The sequence below is a fragment of the Gordionus sp. m RMFG-2023 genome, chromosome 4 (assembly GCF_954871325.1).
Source record: "Gordionus sp. m RMFG-2023 chromosome 4, tfGorSpeb1-WG-v2, whole genome shotgun sequence".
Classification (NCBI taxonomy): domain Eukaryota; kingdom Metazoa; phylum Nematomorpha; class Gordioida; order Chordodea; family Parachordodidae; genus Gordionus; species Gordionus sp. m RMFG-2023.
Window position 1 is genome coordinate 4,991,163 of NC_088778.1, and position 12,523 is coordinate 5,003,685.

The 12,523-nt window shown below is 28.6% G+C and overlaps 2 protein-coding genes across 3 annotated transcripts in view; one reads left to right on the forward strand and one right to left on the reverse strand.

The window, feature by feature from the left end:
* LOC135927870 (ral GTPase-activating protein subunit beta-like) overlaps positions 1-6,871 on the forward strand; it is a 36,709-nt gene extending 29,838 nt beyond the window's left edge. The window contains exons 26-29 of the mRNA XM_065464097.1: positions 968-1,076; positions 2,225-2,390; positions 3,275-3,391; positions 6,130-6,871. Of these exons, the coding sequence (XP_065320169.1) occupies positions 968-1,076; positions 2,225-2,390; positions 3,275-3,391; positions 6,130-6,232 (495 nt within the window). The 3' untranslated portion in view covers positions 6,233-6,871. The remainder of the gene's footprint in view (positions 1-967; positions 1,077-2,224; positions 2,391-3,274; positions 3,392-6,129) is intronic.
* A 3,027-nt stretch (positions 6,872-9,898) lies between these two features.
* The window catches only part of LOC135927871 (WD repeat-containing protein 26-like), a 32,426-nt gene continuing 29,801 nt past the window's right edge, over positions 9,899-12,523 (reverse strand). The window contains exons 13-16 of one of the 2 annotated variants that reach the window (XM_065464100.1): positions 12,285-12,363; positions 11,791-11,920; positions 11,367-11,546; positions 9,899-10,832 (exon numbers count right to left, since the gene is read on the reverse strand). In XM_065464100.1, the coding sequence (XP_065320172.1) occupies positions 10,816-10,832; positions 11,367-11,546; positions 11,791-11,920; positions 12,285-12,363 (406 nt within the window). In that variant the 3' untranslated portion in view covers positions 9,899-10,815. The remainder of the gene's footprint in view (positions 10,833-11,366; positions 11,547-11,790; positions 11,921-12,284; positions 12,364-12,523) is intronic. The other variant, XM_065464099.1, reaches the window with a different exon arrangement.

The window sequence follows — 12,523 nt, forward strand, 5'->3', positions numbered from 1 at the left end:
AAGTACTTTGTCCCATTCCTCATGGCGGGAAACCTCCGAGTATTGTAATTCCCAGTATTACATTTCTCCTTATTATGACCAAATCTTCCACAGCAGCACATCGTAATTTCTCTTGTTTTCCTGGACAATAAAGGGGCCATATGACCAAATTTTCCACATTCGAGACACTTTGCCTCCCGACAATCTCTAACCATATGTCCTTGTCTTCCGCCATTATAACACTTCATCCTTCCCCTCACTCTAGAATCAAAGCTTGGTCTTATTTCCCCTCTCCTTCCCTGAGAATTCTCTCTTGGTTTCCTATATGGCCCCAACCTCTGATCAGTATATGAATCTCTCTAGGCTTACATGTTAATTTATCTACATCACTATCTGTCCACCTATTGATTAATTACTAACCGGCAGCCACGTTACCTTTCCCATGACATCCTCCTCTCCATTATGCCCCTTTATCTTCACGCTACGACTTTTCTTAACTCTTCTTCCCCAAATCAAGCTACACATCCATATTACTAAAATGAACAATGCTCCCACAATATTATACAGTATCTCCCAGCACTTTATAAATTTAAAGGTTTTCATTTTACCGTTACAAAAAATCAACACCTTTAATATGAATATCCTAACTACCTGTAATGTTAAGAGATAGAATATCATTAAAACGGACCCAGTTGTAATTTAACAAAATAATGGGAACTCACCCTTTACGATTTTGTAATAGCGAGATTTAGTATTTGTAATAGCGAGATTTAGTAAATGAGTGTAAAGGAGATAAAGGGTTAAAAAAAGTAAAAAATGATAACATTTTAAATTCATTAACATTACAAATAATAATTTTATGTCCGCAAGGTGGCGATACTATGTAAAATTAGATTACAATCAACTTCTTTTTTTTTTCGTCCCCAGATAAATTTAATTTGACAGGTAATAAATTAAACCATTATTTTTTTTTAAAAAAAAATTACAGCACGGAGACTCAATGGGAAATTTAAATTCTAGCATTTCCCAACAATCGAAGATAATGTTTTTCACGGTGTGGCTTGAAACCTTTTTGGCGATAGAAAATTTCCCTTTCGGTAATTTTTTAGAAATATATTTTTTTTTAGTTTTACTGAATCTATAGCTGGAATTCGCGATTAAAAATGGCTCCTGAGCCGATTTAAAAAAACGGCTAACAATATGTATTATCTACAGAAAAATATTGCCTAAGCCACATGATTCGGGCTAACAGATGTTCCAAACCTTTGTGCCATCTATGAGCAAAGTCCTTATGTTTGCCTAATACTTTTCTGGATAAAATACAGAGTTAGCCGTTTTAAATCGGCATAAATAGAGCGATTTTGCATCACTAGTAGGCAGAGTTGTTAAAGGATCTCGATACAAGTATCTAGATTTTGTATCTAGATATAAAAAGTGATATTTGTATCTTTATCTAGATAGATTTTTGATTAAAATATCGATATCTAAGATATTATTTTAGACGATGTATCTGTATCTAGATCCATTTAAAAAGTATCTTTTAACAACTCTGCTAGTAGGAATGGAATGATAATATTTTTTTAAACTTAATATCAGAGACCTGCATGCCTGGCCCATGCACGGATCGGACCATATATTAATCTTTTTATATACCCGGCCTAAAAAATTTTTTTAAATACCTGGGCTGGTAGTGTTGCTAAAATGGCCGATTCGGGTCTAAGGTTTGGACCTTTATTTGCCAAATCTCGAGGTTTACATAACATTATTTTAGCTAAAATCTTAGTCGGACCCGTTTTTAAAAATAAACACAAATTGGGATTTTTAACTATTCTACGGGCCGGGCCTAAATGTATTTTTTTTTAAAAATCTGGGTCGGGTCTGAAGATATAAAACACGGGCCGAGCCGAAAAAAGCCGAATTTTTTTTAAAAAAAAATCCGGGCCTTGCAAGTTGTATCTCTGCAGGCCATTGTTTTTTTTTAAAAATTGACTATAACTAAAAATAGGGTATCTAATAATGAGTTCAAATCATTACATATTGTTAATATGGCCGCTATTTTTTTATTCTAAAAAAATGAACATTTAGTACTTTTGTCAATGTCAGCTAACAACCATCACGTGATTAGTGCCAAATATGATTGATATCATTGGCAAATGATCATTTTAAATCTACCCGAAAAAACAACAACTTATTTTCCTTTTTTTTTAAATTTTTAAAATAATCAATCATTATTATTTTTTTTTAGGCGAATTATACGAAACGTTCAACGAACAATCTCATTCTTCTACAACGAACCAAACGAGTCATAATACCTCTACCCAAGAAAATAAAATCGACATTTTTGTCATATTTATTCACCCACTTAAAAACGGACTCTTTCGCATTTTCGTCAAAACATCTTTGCGGGGAAGGTTAGTTGAAAGGGACATTAATACTTTTCTTTTTACTCTGCCTTCGCCGCGAATTCCCGCTTACTGTGAATGTAGGGTTACGCGATTGCGATTGTTTTTTTACGCAATAAAACTTTGATATCCTTTTATAGAGAGTTGTCATTGTTTTTTATATTTTTTTTTACTATTTCTTACTTTTAAAATTTTAAATCTAATTTTTTTTTTCCTCATAAAATATTTAAATTTAAAATAGGGTTAATTCAATCCACCCTCCCCTCTAGGGCATCCTGACACGGGAATGTACAAAGGAATCGCGGCATTAAGTCTCGCGGGTCAGGGGGTTGGTCAACACATAGTCACTACTACAGTATCTATTTTATATTTTAGTCCAGGGAGGAGGGTGAGCTCAGCTTCATTTGCTTAGGGAATCTAGAGGGATCTACCTCCCTTGTGGAAGATTTTAAAATTTCTCCTGTTTGATGGGGGGGCAGGAGGTAATCAACTTAAATTCTACTTATAAAATTTGAATCGGACCAATTTATCCGGCCCGTTCCACAAAAAAATTAAAATATTTAGCCCGACCTATCTAATCCTAATAATTTTTTTTAATGATCATATTCCGATTCAAAAATTTTTTTTAAAATGAACCCCAATATTTTTATATACTCCTTAAGAGGAAAAATAAATTGGTGTTATTCTTGAAAAAAAATATTAATTGCAATAATTTAAATGTACTGTCTAGAGACCCGGTCAGGTCCGGATTACAAATGTTAAATCGAGATTCGATTTGACCTTGACCGAAAAAACCCTGCCCGACCGGCTAGAGTTATGACCAACATCGGTCCGCGCAGGGATCTAATTAGAAAATAAATAACGAACATGTTTCAAAAAAAATATTATTGCAGAACCTCTCTTTCATTTCCGCTCTTCTCAAACATCGTTGTAAGCAACCGTACCTTGTTTCCCCTTATACGCGAAACCATTATTCACGTTAGCCAAATGAAAAAATTAGAAAATGAAAGGTACGAAAAGAAGATAATTAAAATTGTTTACATTTTATTCTTCCTCTAATTCTCTGCTTTTTAATAGTGATTGATTTAAGAAATATTAAGAATTACATTTTGCGATTTAAATGAAAATTTAAATATTAGAGATGTAAAACAAAAATTTTTTAAAAAAACTGTTTTTTTCCTTAAAAAACGAGGGGAAAAAACAAAAAAAACATGCCTAAACTCTCTATTGCACTTTGTAAACCTGATGCAACGCTTAAATATTTCAATATAAATATTGCTATAAATGACTCTATCAGGCGCGTTCGCCGCAGCTTGCAAGCCAAAAAATCCAGATGACGACTAAAATATTTTTCAAAATATTACTGTTTTAATGATTATTAATTTATATTTTATGATCATTCCTACCTCTTATCGCATATATATTTGAATTTACATTTATCATTCACAATTTCAAATTTTGGAATGGATATAAGGACTTTTATTTTATCAGTTATTGATGAAAGTCCCAAATCCTAGTCATCTTGTCAAGGGTATGATGGAACCCTTACAATGAGTGGATAATTCATTGGGCTTCGGGTATTTAAAAAAGGGAAAGATCCAACGATTATATATTTGTAGCTCTCTTCCAGGCACATTTATCAATTCTGGTATATTAAATACCTACCCAAAATGAGCGGCTCATTGAACTTCGCAAATTCTGATTCATGTTTTCTACCATTGATATCAATATTGCTTAGGTTTAATTTTGTTTATTTTTAGTAGTATTTTCTCATTTACATTAAGGCAAAAGATCTATACCATCTATGAGATGTTTAGATATCCCAAGAAACATAATATAATAAACAGTTATATCTGAAGCTTTTTTTGCCCAACATGGAGAAAAATAATACACAAAGGTTACCCAAAAAAGATGAAGCCTATAAAAAGTGATGGCTTTTATGGTGTTACAAAAGCCTTTTAAAAATTCACTTTGTGAAATGACCGAATAGCCTGAAAAGGACATTTCTTTAGAAGCCGATAGATTATTGGACACAGTACTAGAACCGAATTTGTTTTTACATTAGAATGTATTAATAAATTAATTACGCAACTATTTTATGGATTTAATTAAGATTAAAAGAATAGGTGAATGTATCATATTGGAACTTATGTAAATTAGGGCGCAGAGTCTATGAATATAATATATGTCTACCTCGACTCGCAGCAAGGCAAGCCCATCGTTCCAATATTAATATAGGGTCAGAAGAAAAATACTATAAAATAAACTTTTCTATTTCCCTCTTGGATAATTTTATCATTCAAACGAATGAAAGGGTTTTTGATTCATCATGTAGCACTTATAATATCACAGAATCTTTCCTAATCTATTTCAAATTCTTGACAGAGGAAAAAATTAAATATTTGGCAATTTTACCCATCTCTACCATTGAAAGAACATCTTTCTTATTTAAAAAGAATATAAACATACCTTACTACCTCTGAAAATAGATTGAATAGTGTTAGCCCTTCTTAATATACATAGGGAATTTACATAACGCTGTTGAAATCATCGAAAAATAAACTCAACTACAAATTTATAATAAGCTTATTAATTATATTTTTCTCCTCTTTGGTGAATTCTAAATTTATAAACAACACGCAATATTTCTTAATAATATTTTCGTTCATAAAACGATATTTCTAACATTTAATTTTTTTTAAAAAATATAATTTTTAAATTTATATTTTTTTTTGTAAAAAATCCTTTTGTTGAGACATTTGTTTTATGTCACTAGTGGCTAATCCTAATAAATACCCGTAGCTTAAGATAGAATACTCATAAATTTTTTCATATTACTCCGCCCCCCCCCCCCCCTTAATAATATTTGATAGAAAAAATAATGTTATATTCATGGACAATGCGCGTTAGAGCACAAATTCTTTTATAGCAGTATATTTATATTCAAATATTTAAGACGTTGCCTTACATTTTTAAACGCTATAACAATTTAAAAATGTTATAATTCTCATTTTATTTATTCTCTCTCTCTCTATATATATATATATATTTAAACAAGGTAACCATTTTTTTGCCCGAATTTTTTTTTGTTTTATTCTCTTAAAATCTTAAATTGATAAAATAAATGATATGCAAATGCAAAAATATCATTTTTGAAATAGAACAATTATTTGACGAGGTAAGACACATCGATACCCCGCATTTGTCTCGTGTTACTTTAGTAATGTCCTTTCATCAGTCATTTTGAACCTCACCCTTTTTTATCATTATACTTCCAGCCAATGAGCAAACTGATCTTTCTGGATTTGTTTAACTCTGCGCTGCGCCATTTTTACATTTTTTATATATTCGACTTGAACCGATTTCCGTCTACTACCCAAAGCTGAATTGGTATTTTTTATTCCCTCTACAAAGGACATCGGCGACTGATATTAAAAATATTTTAACGAAATTTGAAAACGAATCAAAAATTATTTATAAAATTAAATTTCTTTTTCATTAAAAATAAATAAAAAGGTTAATTTAAACAAACTCAATTTCATTAGATAGATCACTTGTGAGAACGACAAATTTGCTATTAAAATTTAATAATTTTTTTTTAAAAAAAAAACAACTTAAAGAAACAGATTAAATTAAATATTAAAAATAATAATTTTTTTAAAATGAGGAAACTGATAACATTTTAAGAGTGGTCGTTTTATTCTTTTTTAACGATATTTGTATTTATATTATTTTATTTTTCTTTTAGTCACACTACCCCGGAGACACTGCGCAAAACTGAAATACAGAATATAGTTCAAAAATATTCTACGAAATTGGACCTAAAAACTTTTGTTAAACTTTTACTGTGATCTTTTTACAAAACGAATAAGTATCTTTTTTTTTGTTAGTAAAGTATCGATTGCATAGTTAAATGATACAATATAAAAAACCTGATTACGATAATGGACCAATGTAAAATGCAGTATTTTTTTTAAAAAAAACATATTTATTATAATATTACGCGTTGAAAAGAATTATTGTTATTTATTTTATAATATAGACATTAACACTAAATTATATTTCGGCAATTTGAAAAAGAATCGAGACTTATTTATAATACAATAATAATAATACATTATTCAATGACATTAATGCTAGCTAAGACTGACAATTTCAAAATCATTACAAATGTATCTCTTTACATAAGGCGTCTACTATAGCTGATTTTTCAATGTGTTTACGCTTTTTATAAATTAATCGCCAGTATCTATGCTAGTATTAAATGTTATTTCGATAACTAATTAGAAAACCATATTTTGACAATTTATTATAATTCATATATTTTTAAAATTATACATCTATATATTTTTTTTTATCGCAATATTTGGAATTTATTATAACGAGCGCTTTTCGTATAAAAAATTATTTTTTTTCCTTCTTTCGGGAAATCCCTTAAAAAAAACATAATTTTTATCATTGACTTCTTTTTTAATTTATGAACACAATAATCAGGTTTTTTATATTCTTTATACATACATCTTTCAAAGACTTTAAAAATTATTACTATTATAATATATAAACACAATAAATCAAATCATTGCGCGATATTCATTATTTTGTGGTATTTAGGATACGGAATCCATTTTGTTTTTGGAATTCTTTCAAATTTTTATATAATTTGCTAAATGTAGCTTTAGCTTCCTGTCCTACCACCTTTATTAATTTCGGACTGTTTTGGCTTGTGAACTTTTGTTTTATTTATATCAGAGACCTGCCTGGCCGTATTTTAATTTTTTTTTTAAATATACCTCGGACCGGGCTTGATGTTTTAAAACCGAATAATTTTAAATGACCATTATTGGCTATAATAATTAAAAATAAATGCAATATATTTTTAAAAAAAATCCGGAATGAAAATATAAAACCCGGATTCGGGCCTTTCACCTCTGCATATTTCCGAGTCATATATATTAGCGCCAGTGAGTTTTTTTACCGGCAATGTTTCATTTTTTCAACTTTAAAATCAATTTTTGAACGCGTTTATTCAAATCTGATATAACCGGAAATATATAATCTCATGAATTGCAGACAATCTTGCTGTTGGTTGACCTTTGAGTCATTTATAATTTGTATTAAAAAAAAATCTACGTGAAATAAAATAATATAAATTTTACATTAAATTCACGAGTTCGTGGCAAAATTGTCTGAAATTCATAGGGAATCAGATTTTGAAATTTAAAAAAAAAGCGCTCAAAAAATGATTTAGTGTTAGAAATAATAACACATTGCCTGAAAAAATACATTGACGCTAACATATGACATATGTATATATATATAATTTATATAAGGCAAGAATAGTTTAAAAGTTCCCGGCGAAATTGTGCGAAATTCAATGTGTAATGGATATGATTATATCAGATTTTTCAAGTTTAAAATTCGCCCCTCAGCAAAATGATTCCTGAGATATTCCATATCCTAATACGAAATTTGTAACAATATCTATAGTTTATATCTCGAAGAATAAGAAATATGAATCATAAGAACCACACATTTTCGGCTTCTAAGAACTTAGAAAATATAATAACCAATATTTATTTTCCTTTTAAATAAGCTATTTTACCTTAGTGGTTTCTCATATTAATCCTTTATATATATATATCGAAGTGTCATTTTCCCAAGAACCCTTTTAATCTAAGTTTAAAAAAAAAATTATCTTATAATTTTACTCAGGAAGATTTGTGTTATAATATTTTTCCAATATTATTTTAAATATGTTATAGAAAAAAGTGTGAATTATTTGCGGGTTAGAATTTAAATAAGTATATCTTATCAGTTATTAATTGATAATATTAAATCACAATTATTGATTAGCAAATCACAGTTATATAAAGTCATTAATTTTTGCTGTCTTTATCGATTGAGATCCAAGTTCCTTTTTAGCCAACGTTATAATTGAGAGCAAAATAGCTTAATTCCATTCAATGCACAGGATGTTCAATCAGGGGGTTTCGGTCATCGAGAGTTTAAAGCTATATTAAATTCCTTCCATCCATAAATTGTTTTAAAACTTTAAGAAAAGCCTAATAGTATTAAAGTTTTGAATTTTTTTTAAAAAAGAAGGCTCATTACCTGTTTTTCGATAGAATTTTGAAAGATTTCGTAATTTTTTTTGATGTTTTGGGCGCGGTTTTTACAAGTTGAAATGAAACTTCACGAGATTAAATTTAAAAATAAAGGCAGGCTTGTTAGGCGACACTTTATGTATCTTGATATTTCCTTTCAAGAAAAAGGATCACTTCCACCGACACTTGTTTTTAAAGTGCCAGACATATATACCTTTTTTGTTATTGTATTTATTTTAAAAAGGTATTTTAGTATTGGTTATTTATTTTTTTTTTACAAAAATTATAAATTTTACGATTTATTTATTTTAAATAAATATTTTGTTTAGATCTTATCTGTTACATAGTATATTAATTTTGTTTTACATCGTATTTTTTTAAATTAAACTGAACAACTTTCATACTGAAATTTGAATACTGAAGACAATAAACAATTTTGAAAAAACTGGTTTTGTGAAATAGAATGCTATAGATTCTTAGCTGCACCGACTGTTTTTATTTAGAGTATCTGAAAGAGTTCTAGATTCCGCTACATACCATTTAACCATATGATACTGACGGAAAGTCAATTAAGATTTAATTTAATAAATTTCACATGTACCATTTTTATGTCCATAAATTTTCAAGTTTTTATAAACAAAGTTAAAATGATTACATTTTCAGCATTTTATTTGTAATGTTTTTAGGAATATATATATCTAATATAATTTATTGTGCAAAGAATTTTAAATACCGTGTTGATATAAAGAGTTAAAAAGGTGGTTATTTTTTTTTGACTATTTCGTAAGATAAAACTACCCATTTTTAATAATTGCTTATGAAAGATGGGACAAAAAATTACTGTCTCATAAGTAATAACTATTTATGTTTTTTAAAACTGTGGTCAAATCAATGATGTATTTATATACAATTAGATATTTAATAGTGTACATTAGTGTTGTTACGGCAAAAGCGGCCCGATTAAGATTTTAGTCAAAATATTAAGATTTTTGAAATAAAGGTTCCAGACCTTTCTATCGTCTATCAGCTAAATCTCCGATCTTACATAATATTATTTTATCTAAAATCTTAATCGGGCCGTTTAACAACACTAGTGTACATACATAGCGGCGTTCCACCTGACTACTATGTATGCGCAGCGTTAAATAATGAATTGCCAATCAAGTAGTGTATAAAATACACCATTGAGTCAAATACAAAAGTATAAAACCTTTCGACTTTAAATTCATTTTCAAAAAATAAATTTATTTATTTATTATTTTTTTGTTAATATTTTTTTTTTTAAATCGAAGAACAAATCATTATAATATATAATTGGAATTGTTTTTTTTATACGAAATATAATAAAAAAAATTTTTTTTGTAGTTGATGATAAATAATAAAAATTAAATTTGACAAATCACAAAAATCAAATTAAAATTGAACATTATCTGATATAATTTCAAAAAAAAAATAATTGAATGAATGAATGCACGTTCAGATATTTTATGATTTTTTCTTTTTAAAAGATTTTTTTAAAAAAAACCCCCAAATTTAGCCATTTTTCTTTTTATCCACAAAAAACAAATCAATCTAAATGAGTGTGAGTTAAAAAAAAAAGATGGTGGAAAAGATATGATTTTTAAAACTTAACGAATGCACATTTGATTCCTCAAAAAAAAAAATAATAATTTCCGCAAAATATTATACTTATTAGGAGAGAAAAAAAATTAAAAAAATAATATAGTAATGATTAAAGTAAAAACGAACCCTAAAAAGGTGTAGACGTAAGCTAGATCAATAAATATTCTTTGTCGCCCAGTTATTTTTTTTTTCCCCAATAGTATCTCGATACTTTTGAGGAATGTCAATATAAGGTATTAAATATAAAATGATCCTAATTTTATGCCAAAATCTTATTGTATTCTTAGAGGAAGAAGAAGAAGAACGAAAAACATGAAAAAAAATTTTTTTTTTAACATTTAAACAGAATGATCAATTTTGGATTCACAAAAATACACCAAAAAAAAATGGAGGAAAAAGTTTACTTTTTGAAAAAAGTGTGATTTTTAAAACGAGACAAGCGATTCATAAATAAGGTGTGTATACAATATATTATGATTCAAAAAATAATTTAGTTTTTTTTAAGTGTGTAATTTTTTTTTCATTTTTAAAATTAAATATTATTATTATTATCCATAAATATATATATATGACTAAATTTGGAAATTGGTGTAAGATATAAAAAAATATAATAAAGAAAAATGGAGGATAAAAATGAGCCAAATTATTCGGTGTTTTTACCAAGTGATAATAAATAGCTTATTTCAAGCAAGCATTGAATCCGTTTTCTAGCCTTCTATCTTATCTTTAAAAGTATTTTAAAATAAATTTAAAAATTATTTAATTTGAATGGTCTAGATTTTTTTTATAATAAAATTATACTTTTGCAACAAAGCAACACCCGAGAAAGTCAGCCAGAATTAGTTTAAACGGTTCCAAAATTATTTTTTTTTAAAGTGATCGGCGGATACCCTTAGATTCGAGTTTAGAAAACAATAGTTATTTTGTCTGCCAAAACCGGTCCGGCTAGCTTTCTTCGTATTCACTAATTCATGGTTTCACTTTTAGCATCATTTCATTGCTCTAAAAGCATTAAGAATCTGGCCAAAAAATATAATCCAAACTTCGAGATTAAAGAAGGCCAAATCGTTCTGCCATTTTTACTCGAAATCTCGAGGCTTTGGTAATATATTTTCTTAACTAAAATCTTGATTTAGCCGTAAAAACCAGTCCTCAACTGAAGGTCCGGGCCTTAAAATCTCTTTTTTTTCCTCTTAACCAGAACCCGTGCTAGCTCCATGTTGTTTTTTTTAAAAAAAGGAAGAAGAAAGGATCAAACCACTATAGATTCTGTAAGGTGGAGAAGGCCCCCAGATTCTAACGGTGGAATCGTCCGACGCAGACGCTATCATGGTATTTAATACGGGGTTCCAACTCACGCTGTTAACCGTACGAGTGTGACCGGAGAGACAGGCGATAGGCTTTTCCTTGGTCATGTGCCATACGTACACTTTGTTATCTTTTTTGAGAAGCAATAATGATAAAATTTTATTTATTTTAAATTTTGGTAGGTATCCAAACGGAATCCCTTTACGGGTTTGGGTCCAAAGTTGGATTTTATTTTCTTATAATTGTGTGAAAATGCTTTTCCCTTAATTTATTCAAATAGTGACATAGGTGTGCCAAAATAAATTTACTCTCTTCCATTACTTATTTTAAACCTAAGTCAATTTTATAATTTTATACGGGGTTTTTATTTTAACCTTCACTTCCACTTGCGACAAAATCTTTGTTGGCTCCACCGAAGCAGGAATGGATGGTGTAAAATCCTTGAGTTAACCCTTGAAATTTTTTGATAAGGATTTTGTCCTCTAAATCCCATAAGTGAACTCCCTATTTATTTATGAATAATAAAAAATATTTATATATTAATCCTTTTCAGAAAAGTAAAGAAATCTATAAAAAAAATCATTGTTACTTGGTAATTTTTTATTTGAAGATCACAAGATTGTCTTTTTTTTGAAAAAAATTGTGATTCAATCATGAAGGATTTTTTTATGCATAATAATCAAAAAAGGATTTTCTTATAAAATTGTCAATTTTAAGGTAAAGTTTACTTAAAAATTCTATTCGAGTATATTCTCATCTCAAAAAAAAAATCTTCAGATATCAAAAATTATTATAATTTTATCGCGGTTCAAAGAATGATTTGAAAGAATAACGAATTGATTGGGAAAAAAAACATATTGAAGCTAACCTGGTTGGCAACGTTGAGCAAGGCTAATTTATCGTCTTCGCTACATATGAATGACATTATCGCGTGGTCTTCTTGTAACCTATAAAGAAAATTTCGACGATAACAAATATAAATATTGTTTTTTGTTAACTTCAATGGATTTTCCCAGTAAAATAAATCACTTTTTAAGGATTCTAAGAGGTCTGAACCCGCCCCGTTTCCATGTTACCCGGATTCGATGGGTTGCCCATAAGTCGGTC